The sequence below is a fragment of the Dipodomys merriami genome, unplaced genomic scaffold (assembly GCF_024711535.1).
Source record: "Dipodomys merriami isolate MVZ:Mamm:240054 unplaced genomic scaffold, mDipMer1.0.p SCAF_106, whole genome shotgun sequence".
NCBI lineage: Eukaryota > Metazoa > Chordata > Mammalia > Rodentia > Heteromyidae > Dipodomys > Dipodomys merriami.
This window is the reverse complement of record NW_027202338.1, coordinates 4404255-4427342: the sequence shown is the minus strand read 5'-3', so window position 1 is coordinate 4427342 and position 23088 is coordinate 4404255. Positions and strand designations below refer to the sequence as shown.

The 23088-nt window shown below is 43.7% G+C and overlaps 1 protein-coding gene and 1 pseudogene across 1 annotated transcript; both read left to right on the top strand.

Annotated features, from left to right (window-relative positions):
• Positions 1–4721: 4721 nt before the first annotated feature.
• On the top strand, positions 4722–11281 carry LOC138814556 (sulfotransferase 2A1-like). Its single transcript, XM_070003536.1, has 6 exons — positions 4722–4911; positions 6259–6470; positions 7727–7853; positions 9421–9515; positions 9891–10068; positions 10927–11281. Exons 1-6 carry the CDS (start codon positions 4776–4778, stop codon positions 11037–11039), a joined length of 861 nt encoding a protein of 286 aa, XP_069859637.1. The 5' UTR covers positions 4722–4775; the 3' UTR covers positions 11040–11281.
• A 7352-nt stretch (positions 11282–18633) lies between these two features.
• On the top strand, positions 18634–19987 carry LOC138812098 (GRAM domain-containing protein 2B pseudogene; annotated as a pseudogene).
• Positions 19988–23088: the final 3101 nt, after the last annotated feature.

Sequence of the window (23088 nt, the reverse complement as noted above, 5' to 3'; positions counted from 1 at the left end):
TTCACATACACTTACACTCATACTTATGTACAAGAGTTTTTTTTTGTTGTTGTTGTTTTATTTTTGGGGTTTTTTTTTTGTTTTGGGTCTGGTCGTGGACCCTGTACTCTGGGCCTAGGCACTGTCCCTCAGCTCTTCAGCTCAAGTTTAGTGCTCTACCACTTGAGCCACAGTGCAACTTCCGGTTTTTTCTTTTTGCTTATATGGTGCTGAGGAATCAAACCCAGAGCCTCAGGCATGCAAGGCAAGCGCTCTACCACTAAGCCACTTTCCCTGCCCTTATGTACAAGAGTTCTAATGCTCAATAAAGTTATAAAAATGAAATTTGGCCATGTGCCTAGCTACTCAGGAGGCTGAGACTGAAGATCCAAGTTCAAAGCCAGCCCAGACAGGAAAGTCCATGAGACTCTTATCTCCAATTAACAACCAGGAAAGTGGAAGTGACACAGTGGTTAGCCTTGAGCTGAAGAGCTAAGGGACAATGCTCAGGCCCAAAGTTCAAGCCCTATGACTGACAAAAAAATATATATATATATAGATATAGATATAGATATAGATATATAGATATATATATAGGCAATAGATTTTTTGGAATTCCAATGCAAAGTATCATTGTTTTGTTTGATATGATAAAACTGTGTGGTCAGTATTAGACAGACAACATAAAGCAAACTTTGAGGCAAAATACAAACACAACAAACAACATTTTTCACAGCTATTTGAGAACTAGATGACAAAGAACAGAAAATGTCTAGACAACTTTGTTAGCATGGCATATTAGTATACAAATGGATCTTTGAACATGTCCGAGGCTTCTAGTCTTCAGGGTCTGTAAAGAAAATTGGGCAAAAAGAGGGAATTCTTCCTAAATCAATATATAGATGTAAGAGAAGTTTATAGAAGGTTCTGGCAACCCCCATCCTACCACAAGAGGGTTATTTAACTTGTACAAGGCTCTGAATTTGCTAAGAGTTCTTACCTTTTGAACAATTTCTTTTTATGTATCCCATTTTTTTCACATCTAAAACATTTAAAGAGGTTTTATGGTGGGTCCCATTATGGCTGCAGCAGAGGAGCCAATGTCATTACAGACTTCAATATGATTTGTAACATCGCCATTTGCAGCCTTGATGGAGTGTAAACCTTTGGACACTGAATTAGCATTCTTCAATGGTATATATTTGGAGAAGTTAGTCTCTTACCTCAGTTTGCAGTTACGGTTTTATGAAGATTATCTTTAACCGGGCTCTGAAATCAACCAAAGGTTCCAGGCCTCCTTGCCAGCTATGTACAGAGGTGATAGCTGTTTATCCTGGCTGGGTTACCTCTTCCCTGATCAATCACTTCATTTTTTCCCAGTACCTGTAGGACTACTCCCAGTCTGGTAAGCTGGTCCTCCTCAGTTACTATGGTACAGTAGACATGTTGATTTTTTTTTTCTGATCAGTCCTGGGCCTTGAACTCTGGGTTGTGGCACTGTCCCTTAGATCTTCAACTCAAGGCTAGCACTCTAACACTTGAGCTACAGCGCTGCTTCTGGCTTTTTCTGCTTATGTGGTCCTGAGGAATTGAACCCAGGGCCTCATGCATAAAACGCAAGCATCCTACCACTGAGCCACCTCCCAGCCCGAAGAATGTCTGTGGTGCTTTTTTTTGTTTGTGTGTTTGTTGTTCTTTTTGTCAATCATGGGGACGTGTTGATTTTTCAAAGCCTGGAGATGAGCTTCCTCACTCACCACATTTAAATTGTAGCTATTGACTGGGTTTTAGGCAGGCTTTGGTCACGTTTTCCTATTCAGGAGTGGAAGAGAGATCGCCTCTCAGGTGACCCCATCACACCTGAGAGGGTGCGATGACATCACAGCCCAGGACTCACGGGATCACATCCCAGGCCCTGGGTGGATATGTGGGTGGTCACCACCCCCATAATACCCTGCGAGACATTCATGTCCTGCGAGTTCCAGACTGCTGGGTCTGGCACAAAAATGTCAGTAAGAAATGTAAGTATGGGAATGCATCAAGCGCTATATTATTCAGGTGTTTGCTAGTCCTGAGACTTGAACTCAGGGCCTGGGCACTGTCCCTCAGTTTTTCACTCAAGGCTCACATTCTACCACCCGAGCCAGAGCTCCACTTCCAGTGCTCTGCCTTGGAACCTCCAGGCCTGCAGCCCCAATTCCCTCCTGCTGTCTACAACATAGGGAACATATAGTAGCTCCGTTATTGAAGACCTGTGCCTAACACGGTAGAGCGCCAGGCAATTAAACCCAAATATCCACAGAGAAATGGCTGCATCATCCAAACCAGGTTAAGAGATCAAAATGGAATATTGCTCAGTGTTGAAAATGCAGACAACTCAGACCCATGGGAAACACATAACACAAGAGTGGCATTAACAAAATCCTGAGCATTACAGTACTCATGTAACTGTATCCTCCCTGTCCAGTATCTTTACAGTAAAATGAAAGCCAAAAACAAATTAGCACTGGGAAGTTGGCTCAGTGGTAGACTGCTTGCCTCATAAGTGTGAGGCCCTGGATTCAATTCCTTGCCATCACATAAACAGAAAAAACTGGCAGTGCCGCTATGACTCAAGTGGTAGATTGCTAGCCTTGAGCAAAAGAAGATTAGGAATACCACCTTGACCAGAGTTCAAGCCCAGGACTGGAAGAGAAAAAAAAGAAAAAGAAAAAGCCAGGCACCAGTGGCATGCACCTGTAATCCCAGCTAATCAGGAAGTAAGGGACAAAGTAAGGATCAAAGCCCAGGCAGCAAAGGCCAAGAGACTCTTATCTCCAAGACAAGAAGTGGAGCTGTGGCTAAAGTGATAGAGTACTAATTTTAAGTACAAAAACACAGAGACAGTGCCCAGGCCCTGAGTTCAAGCCCCAGGAACACACACAAAAAAATGGCTTTATCGTCCAGAGAGAATATCCCACTTCCCAGGTACAGCCTACACAAGGCACAACCCCAAAAAGTTCTCAGTGCAATGCTACCTAGATTTAATCACTCCTGAACATCATAGAAATTGGTTCCTGGGGGTTGAGAAGGTGGCGCAGTGGTAGAGCATTTGCCTCACATTCATGAGGCCCTGGGTTCCCTTCCTTAGCACCACATAAACAGAAAAGGCAGGAAGTGCTGCTGTGGATCAAGTGGTAGAGCACTTGCCTTGAGCTAAAGAACTGAGAGACCCAGGGCCAGTTCAATCCCCATGACCAACTACAAAAGAAAGAAAAGAAGGAAGGAAAGAAGGAAGGCAGGAAGGAAGGAAGGAAGGAAGGAAGGAAGGAAAGAAGGAAGGAAGGAAGGAAGAAGAGAAATCAGTTTCTGTGGTGTGTACACACACACACACACACACACACACACTCACACCATACCCATTAAGTTACAGAAGTTTTTGTTGTTTTTCAAATCTGCATGGTCACCATAAAGAAAAGAAGTCTGAGAAACTGTCCCTGTGTCCGGGGCCTGAGGAACCCTGGAGACCCATGACCTGGGGGATCATGGCTGCCATTCTGGAGTGGAGAAAAATACTAGGGGAAACAGATGAAATTGGAAGGACAATGCATTCAGGTATCTTGGCAAAGATCTTGGAGTGATATTAGTAGATTGAACTTGGAGTGTTGATCCAGAAGTCCAGCCCTGCCCTCTCTACAATTTTTTCTGATATCTATACCTCTTCTCAAAATAAAGGATTAGTACATTAGAAAATATTAGTTAATCTTATGCCCTAGCCTATTTCCTCTTGTATTTCTAGTTTTCTGCCATGAACTGAGGATCAGATGAGCATAGTTCACCCTTTGCATGATTTCATAGTTGCCCAATAAAAATCACTGGGAACCAAATGTTTACAAACAAGACCACACGAAAGCTACCAGCACAACTATGTTTATTGCAGCATTATTTACCACAGCTAAGATATGGAACCAACCCAGATGCCCCTCAGTAGATGAATGTATCAAGAAAGTGAGGTATATATACACAATGGAATTCTATGCCTCCATCAGAAAGAACGACATTGCCCCATTTGTTAGGAAATGGAAAAACTTGGAAAAAATTATATTAAGTGAAGTAAGCCAGGCCCAAAGAAATATAGGTCCCATGGTTTCCCTTATTTGCAATATCTAGTATATGTATGAGTCAAGTGGAAAATGACAGATAATGTTATGTTAGGAAAATGAACCCTTAGATATGTATGTTAAAGTCTTTTTTTCTTTCATGCATTTGTTTCTATCGCATTTAAAAGATTATTTTATTGTTGTTTTGTATGTCCCTCCTCCACAGTATAACCCCTGCTTTCACTATATTTGATGTCAGTATAACTTGTGGAGGAGATGGGGAAAAACAAGTCGATTAAGTATACAGGTGGACCTGTTGCAACAATGAGAAGTACAAGTTGTCATGTCCAAAACTAAATTTACAACGTTGGCGCGGTGATGGGGGGGGGGTGAACGGAGGGGGAGGAGGGAGCATTGAGTGGAGGAGTGGGGGAGGAGGCTGGGAAGGGATGTGAAGGGTAAACAAAGGAGGAGGCTGCAATGCTTGATGAGAAATGTGTGCATTATCCTGCCCATGTAATTGTAACCCTCTGTACAGTATGTTCACCAAAAAAAATAATAAAATAAAAAAAACACTGGGAACAATTACAGGCTTTTTTTTTTAATCACCAATTCATCTTAGTTAATGATTGCCTTGACCATCCAGACACTGTCACCACTTCCACGGTGGCAGTGCCAGTGGCCTGGGACAAAGAGCCAGGGACCCAGGACTCTGCCATGGCTGAGGACTACGTGTGGTACCAGGGAATTCCTTTCCCTGTTGTGTATATCTGTCCTGAACATCTAAAAGCTGTCCATGAGGAGCTGGTGCTGAAGGATGAGGACATCATCACGGTGACCTACCCCAAATCAGGTGAGCAGAGGGGGCTGTGGCTGCGTGGGAAAGGCCAGAGCTGTGGCCTCACTCCCAACTGTGTCCCAGGTAGGAATGGTGTAGTAGCTGATTATTGAAGACCTGTGGCCCTCTGGTATTGTGCCACTCTTGAGCACAACAGCTCATGGAGAGTACCCAGGAGCTGTTCAAGCTCCAGGGTTGGCAGCACAGTTTTTTAAATAGGCGTTTTAGAGGTGCTTCATAGATCATAAAATGAAAAGGATGATTTTGAGGTTACCTGGAGAAAAAGCATGATCTCAAATAGAAGAATCATGATGGGCCATAGTTAGGACCTGGAAAACTTGGGGTAAACACAAGGCACTGGCAGGCCAGGGAGCCTGTGTGAAGGGGCACGGGGAGTGGGGAGGGAGCACTGAGGGCACACTGCAAGGGAATGTGCTGAAAACCACAGCCAGTGGGGGCACTGCAGGATTTCAGCAACAGCTGACAGCTGCATTAAACCCAAATATCCACAGAGAAATGGCTGCACAATCCCAAACAAGTTGAGAGATCAAAGTGGAATATTATACACTGTTGAAAATGCAGACAGCTCAGGGAAGGATCCATCACATGCTTCCCAGGGGACCATGCAGAGGCAGGCAGGCACAGGAGAAAGATGGTCACAAGGTTTATTACAGGAGCCATTTCTCCCCCAGAGAGACAGCTCATGACGACCTCCACTATCTAGCAGCAGCAGGGGCTGGGGGTAGGAAGTGAGGTAGGTGGGAGCTCAGGTGGGTTGGGTAGAGAGAGGAAGGGGCCAGCTGTATGCCAAGAACTCCAGGGCAGGGAGCAGCTCAGAAATGGGTGGAGCTGAGGAAACAAAGGTGAGCATAATGCTTCCTACTTAGACCCATGCTCTACTATTATCAGGACATTTTGCCATTTGAAACCACATGAGTCCAGGCCATAGTGCAAAAAACAAACAAACAAACAAACAAACAAACTGTGTACTATTGCACTCACATACAAGGCCCAGAAAAGCCAAAGTCCTGGTATGATAAGAGAATGATGGGGCAGGTGGCAAGCAAATCAATATTCAGTTGTCATGGGCAGTGTAGACTTATTAGATGACAAAATACTGGCACTGAGTGAGCTATGATTAAAATACACTAAACACTACTTATCCATATCAGATTGCACACCTGAGAAAGTTTATATCCGTAAGGTCTATGTTACATATGTTTTACCATTATCTATGTGTGTGTATGCATGTATGTATGTATGTGTGTGTGTGTGTATATATATATATATATAAATATACATATACATAATATTGTGAATTCAGATAGAAATGAGTGACCTCTGCTTTTCTTTCTGCCCCAGGAACCCATTGGTTGATTGAGGTTCTCTCTCTGATTCACACCAAGGGGGATCCCAACTGGATTCGATCTGTGCCCACAGGTCTTCGTTCTCCATGGATTGAGAGTGAAGTTGGATTCCAAACCATAAAAGACAGGAACGAGGGTCCCCCCCTCATCACCTCCCACCTCCCCATCCAACTCTTCCCCAAGTCTTTCTTCACTTCCAAGGCCAAGGTCAGTGCTCAGTGCCAATAGCTGTCCCATCAAGGCCTTTTCTTCTTAAAAATGCACATAGCCAGCAGGTCTGGCATTCTCCCTCTGTAGTTCATGGAGGACCCCAGACTCTCCTTCATGAATTGAGGGTCCTCAGACCAAACAGGGTCCAAAATGCGGACCATGGCTCTGTAATCCCTGCCAGATGAACTGGATGACTAACGGAAAGACTAACAAAACTGTGTTTTAAGTGGATACCCAGATCTCATGCAGTCATCCCAGGTAAAAAGGAGGCTGAGATCTAAGGATCAAGATCAGAAGTCAGCCCAGGTAGGAAAGGCCAGGTGATTCTTATCTCTGATGAGCTATCAAAAGTAAAGCCAGAAGTGGAGCAGCAGCTCAAGTGGTAAAGCACCAGCCTGAGCACAAAAACACAGGGACATCACATAGGTCCTGAGTAAAAAAAAGAAAAGAAAAACATGACACCATGTCATGTGACCTGGTATCAGTGGCCTGACTCTGAAGGCTGTGCAGTGAATAAATACCTGGTGCTCATGGCCAGATCAGACCAGGAGCCTTTGTCCCACTTCCCCAGCCCAGCCCACACCACACACGGTGCACACTCTTCCCTGGCACAACGCAAATAGATTTGCTCCTGAACACCATAGAAAAGAGCGCCTATGCTGTGAAATCTCTGTTGTATCATTTCAGCTCCCTCCTTCAATGGATTTTTGTTGTTTTGTTTTTGTACCACTCCTGGGACTTGAACTCACAGCTGTCCCTGAGCTTTTGTACTCAAAGCTGTTATTCTACCAGTTTGCGCCATAGCTCCCCTTGAGGTTTTCAGGTAGTTAATTGGAGATGGGTGTCTCATGAGCTGTTCTGCCTGGGCTAGCTTCAAACTATGATCCTCATATCTGAGCTGCCTGAGTAGCTGTGGTGACAGGTGAGAGCCACCCATGCCCAGATGTTTCAATGATGTTTACAGAACGACTCATAAATCTGCAGCCAGCAAAGGCTAACCAGCATCTGTTCTCCTGTGCTTTCTACTTAAATATCCCAGATACGTTTAGGAAATGCATTGTCCCACCATTTTTTATTCCTGGCAAAGTGATTTGATTGTAGAAATTCTGAAAAGTATTTCACAAACTAATGCACAACCAAAAGACCAACAGATACTTCAATGTTGGAGCAAAAAATGGCTAGAATTTCTTTGAACACCAAGAGGGCAAGAAATGATGGGAAAATTGTTTAATTCTCTCCTTTCTCCCTTGAAGATGATCTATGTCATCAGAAATCCTAAGGATGTCCTTATATCTGGTTATTATTTCTGGAGTTTTACAAATCTGGCTAAGAAACCAGAGTCACTGGAACAATATTTTGAATGGTTCTTGCAAGGATATGGTGAGTAGACTGTGAAGTGAATGGAGAAGGATGTAAACCTCTTTGAGTGCCTATGCGACCCTACTCTCCAAGGTCTCCTTTAAATCTCACCATCTGTGGGTCCAATGCTTCCTCCTCCCAGAACTCACATTGGCTAAAGGCAGCACCAGACTTTTCCCATGATGGAAGGTCCCAAGGTATTTTGAGCCCCTGGAGCTTCCGTAGCCATGGAGGACCCGCCCCCTCCTGGGTGCTCTTCTCCCAGATGTTGGCTCACAGCTTCTCACTGGCTTCCCACACAACCCAACTCTACCTTCCATACATATATTTATGTTTTAAAACGTTTTGCTGTCCGTGTCAGAGTTTCTCACTTGAAGTTGGGGTCGCTCTGTTTCTAGTCATGCAAAAGTTCTGGGTCATTCCTCATGCTTGTAATTTTGTCACTTCTCCATGGTTCTGGCAGGGGTCCATGGCCTGAGTTGGGTATGAAGGGTGGGGGGACCCCACATCTGTGCTCTATGTACCTCATCATCTGGGGTCTCAGGCCCTCTGGGTTTAGCTTCACAACCAGTAGAAGCACTTGATGAGCTATTTCTCCCCTGATTCAACATCTCTTACCACTTGTATCTATAGTCAGGGATAGTGGATCACGACTATAATCTCAACTACTCAGGAGCTGAGAGCTGAGGGTCAGAGTTGGAAGCCAACCCAGGCAGAAAGTCCTTGAGGCTCTCATTCCCACTCAATCATCATGATGCAGGGAGTGAAGTTGTGGCTCACGTGGTAGTGAGGAGTGTAGAAACCGAGGGACAGTGCTCTGGCCCTGATTTCAAGCAAAGATGTTTCAAGTAGAATAAAGCACACCAAGGCCTCTGCAGACTGACCTGCTGGGAGCCATGGGAAGGGATGGGAGGTGCCTCGTGTGCGTGTTTCACAGCTCAGGCCTTGCACTCAGACTTGTGCTCAGCTGTGCAAATGATGGATTTGGGCCAACTTGGTATGGAAGGCCCTCAGCCTGAGTTCTGTGAGGGCCTGCGGAACTCTTTGTCCGGGTCAGATGTTTTGGTGTGGCCTTTGGTGACCTGCTTCAGATGGGCCAAAGGTTGTGCTACAGGAAAAATAGCTTAGAAATGCATGTCCTGACTCCACATTGCCTGTGTTTGCTCTCTTTCTCTCTCCCTCCCTCACTTTCCCTCCCTTCCCCTTTTCTCCCAGTCATGGAGCTTGTACTTTGGGCCTGGGTGCTGTCCCTCAGCTCTTTAGCTCAAGGCAAGTACTCTACCACTTGAGCCACAGCGCCACTTCTGGTTTTTTCGTGGTGCATTGGCAATAAGAGTCTCATAGACTTTCTTGCCCAGGCTGGTTTGGACAGTGATCCTCAAATCTCAGTGTCCTAAGTAGCTAGGATGACAGGCGTGAGACACCAGTACTCAGTAGTGCTCTCTCTTTGAGGCTATAAAGAGACAGGACTTATTTGTCGGTTACACCCTGGTGAAGGTGACAGCAACCAGAGCGATCAGTGCTGAGACCACCATGCAGATCGGGAATGGTGGAGACTTTTCACGCTGCCCCACTGTTCCTCCTGCAGTGCCTTACGGGTCATGGTTTGATCACGTCCGGGGCTGGATGTCCATGAGGGAAAAGGAGAACATGCTGGTAATCAGTTATGAGCAGATGAAAAAGGTAACCATTGATTGTACATGCACCCCACCCCACCATGGCCCTGTTCACCCCTTCTACCACCTCCCCTGTTTCTCCAGTATCTTCTTCCCCAATATCCTTCCCCCAGTCTCCATCCCAACTTTCTATGTCAACTTTCTACATCCTGTTGTGTGTTATTCCTTCCTGCATTCCTCTCATCCTCCTTTTCTTTCTTTTTTATTTTTGTTTCAAGTAGAGCTGGTGTTCTACCCACTGAGTCACGCCCCCAACTCCACAGGCCACACATCCTCTCTCCTGCCAGTGTCTTCTGCTGTTTCTCTCTTCTCCTTCTCCCTCCTCCTCACTCCTGCTCTGTTGTCCCATCTCATACCCGAGCCCTTGTTTTTCTCTCCTTAGGACCCGAGGAGCATGGTAGAGAGGATCTGTGGGTTCCTAGGGAAGGCGCTGGAACCCGGAGAGCTGGACTTGGTCCTGGAGAACAGTTCCTTCCAGGCTATGAAGGAGAACAAGATGTCCAACCTCCCTGATGTCCCAGAGGAGCTTGTTCCCGCTGGTGTCAAAATCACCAGGAAAGGTATGATAATGTCCCAGGGAAGGAGGTGCTGGAAGCCAGGGAAAGAAATCTGGTCTCCAACCACACACTCCTGGCCAGGGATCAGCCAGGAACAGGCTGGCTGTTCACTTCCAGCTTGTGTTAAAACAAAGTAAACTGGAAGTGCAGCTGGGGCTCACATGGTAGAGTGTCAAGCCTTCAGCAAAAGAAGCTCAAGATCACTGCCCAGGCCCAGAGTTTAAGTCCTACAACAGACAAACAATTAATGTGATAGTAAGTGGATCTAAAAAGAAAACAAAGTGTAAGTACCAGCTGGGTGTCCATGGCTCAGGCCTGTAATCCTAGCTGCCCAGGAACCTGAGATCTGAGCATCACAGTTCAAATCCAGATGGCGTAGCATAATCCAGGAGATTCCTTCTCTCCAGTTAACTACCAAAAAAACAGAAAATGGAGTTGTGTCTCAAGTAGTAGAGCATGAGGCTTGTGCAGAAAATAACTCCCAAACAGCACCTATGCCCTGAGTTCAAACTCCTGTATAGACACACAATTGCACACACATTCACACATGTACACATACTTAACTCTATTATATAAAACATCTATTCACCTTCGTATTAAATGAAAAAGCTATTGTGTGACTATGAGACCATATCCTGAGCTTCCTGGCTCCCACACATCTGGGGAGGATGTGCCCCTCTGGTGGCAGGGGGCAGAACTTGAGAGGAGAGCCCTGGACATGGAGCGTGGTAGCTGTGGAGTCCATCTCCCAGGGAGATCTGTGGCCTCACCCCCGGGGCAGGCAGAGGGCAGAAGGGACACTAGGAGACAGCGCCTTCCTGCCCTGACCCAGTCTGGTGTCATTGTTTTTCCACGGCCTAGGTACCATGGGGGACTGGCAGAACCACTTCACCCCAGCCCAGACACAAGCCTTCGAGGAAACATTCCGGGAGAAGATGGCGGGACTTCCTCTGGAGCTGTTCTTGTGGGACTAAGCCCAGATTTAGCTCCTTGTCTGTGGGGATGAAGACTTGTGTCCCCATCTTATGGAGGTGACAGGACTGGGCGGAGATCATAGCATTAGTCTGTCACTCCAATCAGGAGGTCTGACTTTGCCTGTCTCATCTTTGGTGTACTCACTAGGACGGGTGGTAGCCACATGCAGGTGAGGAGCACAAAGGGACCCATGTGTGTTCTTGCTGAAATAAATTGTGCCACGGCACTGAGGGCTGACAAACATGGCTCAGTGTTCTGCTTAGCAAAACCGACGTGTGTGAAAGCCTGAAGAAGTTCCTTTAGGCGGGGACAGTGGGATCCCCATGGCAGGAGGCTGCCTGATGGTTTGCTGGATGTTCTGGGGAAGGGAATTTTCCCCACATTGATCTTGAGTGGAAGCTCTGTCCCAACTTGGGACAACCTGGGATGGAGATAGAACAGACACCAGGTCGGGGAATTGAGGTTTGGGGCACCAGGAGCCTGAAGCCTTTTGCCAGCTTCCAGTGCCCTGTTTGCATTTGACAAGGTATTTATTGAGTAGGGCACATGGTCGTACGTGTACAAAGTGAGATCACCATTTCCCTGACATCACAAGCACCAATACTACAATACAATCTTAATCACAAGCACCCATTGTGTGGTATCATCTCCCTCAAGTGATAAATATATCCTTTATCTTTTTTTCAAATTTTATTTTATTTTATTTGTGAACATACTGTACAGAGGGGTTACAATTACATGGGCTGGATAATGCATACATTTCTTACCAAGCATTGCAGCCTCCTCCTTTGGTTTACACTTCACATCCCTTCCCAGCCTCCCCCCTCTCCCCAATCCCAATCCTTCTCCTTCCCCCCCATTACCCCCACACACACACCGACGTTGTAAAACTCGTTTTGGACATGACAACTTGTACTTCTCATTGTTGCAACAGGTCCACCTGTATCCGTAAACAACTGGTTGTTCCACATCTCCTCCACAAGTTATACTGACATCAAATATAGTTGAAGCAGGGGTTATACTGTGGGGGAGGGACATACAAAGCAACAAAGAGATAATCTTATAAATGCCTTAGAAACACATACATGAAAGAAAAAAACATTAAAATACATATATAAGGGTTCATTTTCCTGACATCACATTATCTGACCTTTTCCGCTTGACTCATACATATACTAGATATTGCAAATAAGGAAAATCATGGGACCTATGTTTCTTTACGCCTGGCTTACTTCACTTAATATAATTTTTTCCAAGTTTTTCCATTTCCTAACAAATGGGGCAATGTCATTCTTTCTGATGGAGGCATAGAATTCCATTATGTATATATACCACATTTTCTTGATCCATTCATCTACTGAGGGGCATCTGGGTTGGTTCCAGATCTTAGCTATGGTAAATAATGCTGCAATAAACATAGTTGTGCTGGTAGCTTTAGTGTGGTCTTGTTTGTAAACATTTGGGTAAATGCCCAAAAGTGGGATTGCTGGGTCATAGGGGAGTTCTATTTGAAGTCTTTTGAGGAACCTCCATACTGCTTTCCAAAGTGGTTCAACAAGTTCACATTTCCACCAACAATGAAGTAAGGTTCCTTTCTGTCCACATCCCCTCCAGCTTCTGTTGTTGTTAGAGTTCTTGATTTTTGCCGTTCTAACTGGGGTGAGGTGATATCTCAATGTTGTTTTGATTTACATTTCTTTTATGGCTAGGGATGTTGAACATTTCTTCATGTGTCTATTGGCCCTCCTTCTTTCATCTTCAGAGAAGTTTCTCTTCAAGTCTTTTGCCCACTTATTTATTGGGCAATTGTTTCTTTGAGGATTTGTTGTTGGGGGGTTTAATTTTTTGAGTTCCAAGTATATTTTCGATATGAGACCCTTGTCCGTTGTATGGCTAGTAAAGATCTTCTCCCAATCGGTGGGCTTTCTATTGATCTTGCTAGCTATGTCCTTTGCCATGCAGAAGCTCTGCAACTTTATGCAATCCCATTTGTCCAACCTTTCTTTGATTTGTTGTGTTTCTGGGTCTCTATTCAAAAAATTTCGGCCTGAGCCAAGGAGACCTAGGGTTTCTCCTATTCCATCCTGTAATGTTTTCAGATTGTCTGCTTTGACTTCAAGGTCTTTGATCCATTTGGAGTTGATTCTGGTGCAGTTTGATATATAAGGATCTAGCTTTAGTTTTCTACATGTAGTTAACCAATTTTGCCAGCACCATTTACTGAAGAGGCTGTCTTTCTTCCATTCTATTGTTGTAGCTCCCTTATCGAAGATTAGATGGCTATAGGTCTGTAGGTTCATTTCTGGGTTTTCAATTCTATTCCATTGGTCTTGAGGTCTGTTCTTATGCCAATACCAAGCTGTTTTGATTACCATGGCTTTATAGTAGAGTTTGAAATTTGGTATTGATATTCCTCCAGCAGTGTTCTTTCCGTTGAGGAGCGTTTTTGCTATTCGGGGTCTTTTATTGTTCCATATGAATTTTTGGATTGCCTCTTCTATTTCCTTGAAGAATGAGGTTGCAATTTTGATAGGTATTGCGTTGAATTTGTAGATAGCCTTGGGAAGTATTGCCATTTTCACGATGTTAATCTTTCTAATCCAGGAGCATGGGAGGCTTTGCCATTTTTTTAGTTCTGTGTTGATTTCCTTTTTCAAGATTTTAAAGTTTTCATCATAGAGGTCCTTCACTTCTTTAGTTAAGTTAATTCCTAGATATTTCACTTTTTTGTGGGGCTATTACAAATGGAGTTGCTTTCCTTATTTCAGCCACACTTTTCTCACAGTTGGCATACAGAAAAGCCACTGATTTTTGGGGGTTAATTTTATAAACTGCTACTTGGCCAAAGTTTTGAATCAGCTTGAGTACTTTGGGAGTGGAGTCTATGGGATTCTTTAATACAAGATCATGTCATCTGCAAAGAGGGAGAGTTTTATTTCTTCTTTCCCTATTTGGATCCCCTTTATGTCTGCATCTTGTCTTATTGCTGTAGCTAGGCATTCTAATACTAGATTGAAGAGAAGTGGAGAGAGTGGGCATCCTTGTCTTGTTCCTGAGTTAAGAGGAAATGGCTTCAGTTTTTCACCATTGAGTATAATGCTGGCTGTAGGTTTGTCATATACAGCCTTTATTGTATTGAGGAATGTTCCATGGATTCCTAATTTTTCCAAAACCTTCATCATGAAGGGGTGTTGGATCTTGTCGAATGCTTTTTCTGCATCTATTGAGATAACCATGTGGTTCTTATTCTTGCTCCTGTTGATGTGATGAATAATATTAATTGATTTGCGTATATTGAACCAGCTTTGCATCCCTGAAATGAATCCTGTTTGATCGTGGTGTACGACTTTTTGGATGAATTGTTGAAGTCGATTGGCCAAAATTTTGTTGAGAAGTTTTGCATCAATATTCATCAAAGAAATGGGTCTATAGTTCTCTTTCTTTGATGAGTCCCTGCCTGGTTTTGGGATGAGGGTTATGATGGCTTCATAGAATGTGTTCAGTAGTGAGCTTTCTCTTTCAATTTCATTGAAGAGTTGGAGGAGTATTGGTGTGAGCTCTGCTTTGATGGCCTTGTAAAATTCCGCTGTAAAACCATCTGGTCCTGGACTTTTCTTAGCTGGGAGGTCTCTTATTGCTGTTTCTATTTCAATGCTTGATATGGGCCTGTTAGGCTGGTTTAACTCATCTTGGTTTAGTTTTGGCATGTCAATATTTGCTAGGAAAAGGTCCATTTCTGTCAAGTTCTCAAACTTATTAGCATAAAGATTTGAGAATTATTCCCTTATAATGTTCTGAATCTTGGTTGTTTCCGTGGTGATGTTTCCATTCTCATCTCTGAGTTTATTAATTTGGGTGTGTTCTCTTCTTTTTCTGATAAGATTTGCTAAGGGTCTGTCAATTTTGTTAATTTTTTCGAAGAACCAACTCTTTGTTTTGTTGATTCTTTCTATAGTTTTTTTGGATTCTAATTCATTTAATTCTGATTTAATTTTGATTATTTCTTTCCGTCTACTGGATTGGGGTTTATCTTGCTGCTCTTTTTCAAGGAGGTTTAGATGTGTCATTAAAGTGCTAGTTTCAGATCTCTCCAATTTGTTGATGTAGGAGCTCAGAGCTATAAACTTGCCTCTGAGTACTGCCTTTGCTGTGTCCCAGAGGAGCTGGTAATTTGTGTGTTCATTTTTGTTGAATAGCATGAACATTTGAATTTCCTTTCTAATCTCTTCCATGACCCACTCATGATTCAGCAGTGTGTTGTTCAGCCTCCATGTGATGCCAGACTTTCTTTGGTGGTTTTTGGAGTTGAGTTCTAATTTTATTCCCTTGTGGTCAGAGAGGATGCAAGGTATAACTTCAATGTTTCTGAATTTAGACAGGTTTGCTTTGTGGCCTAAAATGTGGTCTATTTTAGAAAACGTTCCATGTGCTGCTGAGAAAAACGTGTATTCTGATGCTGCTGGGTGAAATGTTCAGTAGATGTCTGTTAAGTCTAGTTGATCTATGCAGCTGTTTAGATCTGCGTTTTCCCTGTTGAATTTTTGCCGAGTTGATCTATCTAGTGGGGAGAGTGGTGTGTTAAAATCCCCAACAATTAATGTCTTTGGATCTATATGGGATTTGAGGGAAAGTAGTGTTTCTTTGATAAATTTGGGTGCTCCATGGTTTGGCGAATAGATATTTAGAATTGTAATATCCTCTTGAAGGAGAGATCCTTTAATTAGTATGTAGCGACCTTCTTTATCTCTTCTCATGAATTTTAATTTGAAGTCTATTTTATCTGATATTAGGATTGCAACTCCCGCCTGTTTATGGGGGCTGTTTGCTTGGTAGATTTTGTTCCAGCCTTTAACATTGAAAATGTGTTTGTTTTTACGGGCAAGATGTGACTCCTGCAGGCAGCAGATAGAAGGGTCTTGTTTTTTAATCCAACTAGACAGTCTATGTCGCTTAATTGGAGAGTTCAGTCCATTAACGTTAAGGGATAGGACTGAGAGGTATTTGGGAGTTCCTGCCATGTTATCCACCTTCTTGGGGGCTGCGAAAACTGGGTTCTTCCTATGGCCAGTGCTAATTTAATTTAATTTTATTGTAAAGATACTGGACAGAGAGGTTACAGTTACATGAGTAAGGTAATGTTCAGGTTTTTGTTAATGCCAGTCTTGTGTTATGTGCTTCCCATGGGTCTGAGTTTAATTGCCTGGCGCTCTACCGTGTTAGCCACAGGTCTTCAATAACAGAGCTACTATTTGGTCCCTATGTTGTAGACAGCAGGAGGGAATGGGGGCTGCAGGCCTGGAGGTTAAAAGACAGAGCACTGGAAGTGGAGCTCTGACTCAGGTGGTAGAATGTGAGCCTTGAGCGAAAAACTGAGGGACAGTGCCCAGGCCCTGAGTTCAAGTCTCAGGACCAGCAAACACTTGAATAACATAACGCTTGATGCATTCCCATCCTTTCATTTCTTACTGACGTTTTTGTGCCAGACCCAGCAGTCTGGCACCTACAGGACATGAATGTCTCGCAGGGTATTATGGGGGTGGTGACCAACCACATATCCACTCAGGGCCTGGGCTGTGACCCTGTGAGACCTAGGCTGTGATGTCATCGCACCCTCTCAGGTGTGATGGGGTCCCCTGAGAGGTGATCTCTCTTCGACTCCTGATGGGGAAAACGTGACCAAAGCCTGCCTAAAGCCCAGTCATTAGCTACAATTTGAAATGTGGTGAGTGAGGAAGCTCATCTCCAGGCTTTGAAAAATCAACACGTCCCCACGATTGAGAAAAAGAACAACAAACACACAAACAAAAAAAAGCACCATAGACATTCTTGGGGCTGGGAAGGTGGCTGAGTGGTAGGGTGCTTGCCTTGTATGCATGAGGCCCTGGGTTCAATTCCTCAGCACCACATAAGCAGAAAAAGCCAGAAGCGGTGCTGTGGCTCAAGTGTTAGATCTAAGGGACAGTGCCTTGGCCCAGAGTTCAAGCCGCAGGACTGATAAAAAAAATCAACATGTCTACTGTACCATAGTAATTGAGGAGGACCAGCTTACCAGATGGGGAGTGGTCCTACAGGTACTGGGACAAAATGAAGTGATTGATCAGGTATCAAAACAGGGAAGATGTAACCCAGCCAGGATAAATAGCTATCACCTCTGTACATAGCAGGCAAGGAGGCCTGGAACCTTCGGTTGATTTCAGAGGCCAGTTAAAGATAATCTTCATAAAACTGTAACTGCAAACTGAGTTAAGAGACTAACTTCTCCAAATATATACCATTTAAGGATGCTAACTTAGTGTCCAGAGGCTTTACACTCCATCAAGGCTGCAAACAGCGATGTTACAAATCATATTGAAGTCTGTAATGACATTGGCTCCTCTGCTGCAGCCATAATGGGTTCCACCATAATACGTCTTAAAATGTTTTAGATGTGAAAAAAATGGGATACATAAAAAGAAATTGTTCAAAAGGTAAGAACTCCTAACAAATTCAGAGCCTTGTACAAGTTAAATAACCCTCTTGGGATAGGATGGGGGTTGCCAGACCTTTCTATAAACTTCTCTGACATTATAAGTTGATTTAGGAAGAGTTCCCTCTTTTTGCCCAATTTTCCTTACAGACCCTGAAGACTAGAAGCCTCAGACATGTTCAAAGATCCCTTTGTATACTAATATGCCATGCTAACAAAGTTGTCTAAACATTTTCTGCTCTTTGTCATCTAGTTCTCAAATAACTGTGAAAAATGTTTGTTGTGTTTGTATTTTGCCTCATAGTTGCCTTTGTGTTGTCTGTCTAATAATGACCACACAGTTTTATCATATTGGACAAAATAATGTCACTTTGAATTGGAATTCCAAAAGAATCTATGGCCAATTTATATATATATATATATATATATATATATATATATATATATATATATATATATATATTTTTTTTTTTTTTTTTTTTTTTTTTTGTCAGTCATAGGGCTTGAACTTTGGGCCTGAGCATTGTCCCTTAGCTCTTCAGCTCACGGCTAGCCACTGTGTCACTTCCAGTTTCCTGGTTTTTAATGGAGATAAGCGTCTCATGGACTTTCCTCCCTGGGCTGGCTTTGAACCTGGATCTTCAGTCTCAGCCTCCTGAGTATATAGGATTACAGGTGTGAGCCCCAGGCACATGGCCAACTTTCTTTTTTTTTAATTTTAATTTTTATATTTTGTGAACATACTGTACAGCGCGGTTACAATTACATGGGCAGGATAATGCATTCATTTCTTATCAAGCATTGCAGCCTCCTCCTTTGTTTATCCTTCACATCCCTTCCCAGCCTACGCCCCCCCCCAATCTTCCCCCCCAAACCTCCCCCCTCACCCCCCCCCCCCGCAGCTAATGTTGTAAAGCTCGTTTTTGACGTGACATCTTGTACTTCTCATTGCCAACTTTCATTTTTATAATCTAATTGAGCATTAAAACTCCTGTACAGCGTGCGCGGGGGGCGGCCGGCGATGGTGCGCGTGGAGGGCGCTGCGGGGGCGCGGCAAGGCCAGGCGAGGTGCGGGGCAGCCAGGTGCCTGCGCCCTGGAGGCTGGCAGCCCACCGACGAGGACTCTAGGTGTGCAGACGCGGCCCTGATCCCTGATGACTGAACTACAGCAAGAAGTGGACAACATGAGGCCTGCGAAGGTGCTCGGGAAGAGGGAGAGCAAAGCCTCACTCCGAGGCTGAGAATGGTATGGAGGACAGAAAGAAAGTGTGCAGGTCCCCACAGTCCAGTCGCCTGCCCCATCCACGGAAGCTGAATCTCCAGACCAGAAAAAGAGCATCTGCCTGCGGTCAAAATCCAGTTTTGAGGGTGCAGCTGTGTCAGGTGACAAGAACGGATGCAAAACAGAAAGCAGAAATGTCCCTAAGACTGAAAGGAAAAAATCTTCATCTTCCAGCCAGTACAAGGCAAACATGCAGTTTCACAAGTTGTTCCTTGAAGTCCCAACCGAGGAGCCTCTGAGACACAGTGTTACATGTGCTCTACAGAAAGAAATACTGTGCCAAGGAAAGCTCTTTGTATCAGAGAACTGGATTTGTTTTCATTCCAAGGTCTTTGGAAAAGACACTAAGATCACTATTCCAGTTTTCTCAGTACCCTAATAAAGAAAACCAAAACTGCTCTTCTGGTGCCAAATGCTCTGATCATAACAACAGTCACAGACAGGTACATATTCATCTGTTACTCTCCAGAGATTCCACATACAAACTGCTCAGATCTGTGTGTGGACACTTAGACAATTTGAGTGTTGGTAACAGTCCCAATCCATCTTCTCCTGAAAACAGCTTCCGGGAAGACCGCCCTTCATCTTTGCCTCTGGACTTCAATGATGAATTCTCAGACCTCGATGGAGTGGTTGAACAAAGAAGGCAGGACACGGAAGGATACAGCAGTTCAGGTTCTCAGACTCTGTAATCAGAGAACTCCCGAGACTTCCACGTGACACAATCCCAGACAGTTCTGAATGCCACCAAAGTGGAGGCAAAACCACCTTGGGCCGACACCCATTTGAACAGAGTGCCTGATGGTAAAGCCAAGAACCTTCCCACACATGGTCAGTCAGAAACAATTGGAATCTTACCTAAAGTCAAGTCTGAGAAATGTCCAGCTGTTCAGCATATTCTTATATTCTATGCAATTGTTGTGTGTGCATTTATCATCTCCACTTTCTACATGAGATACAGAATTAACACTCTGGAGGAGCAGCTGGGGTCCCTGACATCCATTGTGGACACCCACAGTACTGAACAGACTGTCTCATTGGGCTGGGGTCTGAAGTACAGTTAAACGTGGAGGTCCTCTGCCAAGAGCTCACAGCCAACACAGTGAAACCAGAAAAGATTCAAAACAACTTTCAAAAGCTGCTAGAGAATGGTGACTGACCAACCAGACCCGCTGGGGCCAATGTAATACCTCAGTTTCCCCTGAAGAAGGTGCTCACGAGGGGTTCTTATTGAGGGCCTGTACTGGTCGGAGGCACAAGCGGATAAGAATCAGCTTGTTTGTGTTTGCCCTTGAAGAGCTCCAGCTCAGGAAAAGGGAGAAGGGGAATCGTTTGCTTCTTGTGCAATAAAAGTTGATCTTGTCTCTCTGAGAAAGTGTTTGCTGTTCTTGTTTCTGCTGCTGTGTAAGAAAACAGACCCATCTCGGGAGGCCTCAGGAGGGGCCAGGAGGACACTGTGGAATGCCTGTAGTTCCAGATTATCTTGACTGTCAATGAACACTCCACTTCATGCCTTTTTAACCCTTCCTCTCTTCCTTCTCTCTCCCTCCATCTCTAAGTCACCAGCCTTCAGACTAAGGGATACATGGTGACCCACAAGGCCCATGTGGTTCTTTACAAATTAGCCATGAGTCTCCAGAAATGCAATGAATGTCTAACTAGACATGCTTGCTTCAAACAGAACCGACATTTCTCTTTTTCTCTCTCTTTCTCATTCTTTTGCTGATATGTTCTGATGTAAATCATATCTGTATCATAATTTCTCAATGCAGTTTTAGTAAGAATGCTAAATAGAGTGGATTAAACTATAAAAAAAAAACAAACTCCTGTACATAGGGGCTGGGAAGGTGGCTCTGTTGTAGAGCGCTTGCCTTGCATGCCTGAGGCCCTGGGTTCGATTACTCAGCACCATATAAGCAAAAAGAAGAAACTGGAAGTGGCACTGTTGCTCAAGTGGTAGAGCACTGAACTTGAGCTAAAGAGCTGAGGGACAGCGCCCAGGCCCAGAGTTCAGGATCCATGACCCGACCCACAAAAACAAAAAAACCAAAAAAAAACAAAAAAATTCTTGTACATAAGTAGGAGTATAAGTGTATGTGAAACTGTTCAAAATAATCTAATATTTTAATGCTTAAAATCTGTCATGATGGTGTAAAAAAAAAACATGTCTGGGAAGGTGGTTCAGTGCTAGAGTGCTTGCCTTGCATGCATGAGATCCTGGGTTCAATTCCTCCGCACCATATAAGCAGAAAAAGCCAGAAGTGGGGCTGTGGCTCAACTGGTAGAGTACTAGCCTTGAGCTGAAGAGCTCAGGGACAGCACTTAGGCCCAGAATTCAGGCCCCATGACCAACAACAAAAAAAAAAATACAAAACCAAAAACCAAAACAAGTTTCCTTGAGCTGAGAAAAAGATTTGGGAGGTAAGACTTGTCTTAAATGTTCATTTCAAAATATAGAAATGAATAAGACTAACCACTTAAGGTTCAAGTAAATGTCTGATGGTATGAGTATGTCTTAAATCTATAAGATAAAGAACTTATTAGTAAAGTTGATATGTAGCTACATTGGCTGTGATTTAAATAAGGTTAAAAGTAATGTAGTATAATACCTATATTTCCTACTTTATGCCAATTTCATATAGATGCTTCTCTCTTTCTCTTTCAGACACTAAAAACTAACAGTAATATAGGCAATGTGATTAGTATTCCTAAAAACTGCCCCATGGGATGTCTTAAAAATTAAAACCTTTAAAAGGAGAATTAAAAAGAAAAAAGGGTTAATTTGGTTTCAATGCTATTCTGCAATTAGATACAAATTGGGAAGAACAAGCTTGTTCTGAGATCCTTAGTTTATTAAGTCTGGGTTCTTGGTACAGTGATTCCTACATGTAAAGAAAAACTATGCTATTAGAGTTTAAAGGTTTTCTACGAGTTAACTCAGACTACAGAAAAAAAAAAGTGTCAGCTTTAAATTCCAGATGGCCAGGAGAGAAATGGGTGCTGCCCAGTGGTTCTAGGTTTCCAAAGGGTTAATTGAATGCTAATTAACAATGGGAGTAGCCTTAAAATCAGGACTTGGAAAGAAAAGTTATCCAAAATATTTGTTTCAAAGTGGAAAAGGGAAAATTAGGACTATTTAAAATTCACTTCAAGTTGTTTGCTGGTGTTTCACACCTGTAATCCTAGCTACTCAAGAGGCTGAGATCTGAGGATCTCAGTTGAAAGCCATCTTTGGGCAGAAACTCTGTGAGAGTCTTATATTTGATAAACTACTCAGAAAAATCTGGATGTGGCGCTGTGGCTCAAGTCGTAGAGCGCTAGCTTTGAGCTGAAGAGCACAGGGTCAGTGCCCAGGCCCTGAGTTTAGGCCCCAGGACTGACAAAAAAAGGGGGGGGGGAGGAGATAGGTGTAGGTCATGGAGCCCCAAAGAACAGATAGCAATGGCATTCTATACTTAATTATGAAAATTTACTTTTTCCATCCAATACTTCAGCAGCAGATAAACTTTGGAAAGATCTGAAAAAATTGCTTCTTCACCTCAACCTATAAGCTGAAAGGATGACATTGGAAATAACTAGAGACCCAAAACAGTGAAAGCATGGGGTGGTGGTTATTCCTGTGTGTGCAGAGGTTCAGCGGACTTCTATATACCTACCCTGAAATGAAAACCCAGAAATAAAGAGAAAATGCATCCAATGTCCAGGAACCTCTGGAGAAAACCTTCAAGAGGATGAGGATAACTAAAGCCTCAGGGAGAAAGAGAAACAGGGAACCTTCCCACCTGGAGACCAGTGAAGTTTCTCTAGAAGCTGAGAGATGCTAAAAGGACAATGGACGGGAAGTAAATGCATCGTCGTTGTTGATAATGATGATGGTGCTTATTCAGACTGCTGGTGCCTTCTGCCTCTGTTTGCAGGGTTCCTATGCTGGGTAAACTGTTGCACTGAAATTGTACTGTGATATGTAACAAGTCAGAAAATGGACTTGTCCAGTGATATAAAGATATTTAGTCAGGTTGTGTACCAGTGGTTCATTCCTGTCATCCTAGCTACTCAGGAGGCTGAGATCTGAGGATTGCAGTTCAAATCCAGCCCAGGCAGGAAGTGGTGAAAACTGGAAGTGGTGCTGTGGCTCAAGTCATAGAGTGCTAGCTTTGAGCAAAAGAGCTCAGGGACAGTGCAAGCCAAGCCCCATGATCAAAAAAAAAAAAAAGACCATGAATGAAACTTCCTTTTGTATCAAAGAAGGCTCTTCTGTGCAAAATGTTCTAACACAAAGTTTAGTAGGACATGTTGTCAG

Excerpts from the sequence above, each read along its gene's own strand:
- LOC138814556 (XM_070003536.1), top strand. The coding sequence starts at position 4,776 with ATGGCTGAGGACTACGTGTGGTACCAGGGAATTCCTTTCCCTGTTGTG. Across the intron at positions 6,471-7,726 it reads TCTTCACTTCCAAGGCCAAG|ATGATCTATGTCATCAGAAA; the intron begins GTCAGTGCTCAG and ends TCTCCCTTGAAG. Across the intron at positions 9,516-9,890 it reads GTTATGAGCAGATGAAAAAG|GACCCGAGGAGCATGGTAGA; the intron begins GTAACCATTGAT and ends TTCTCTCCTTAG.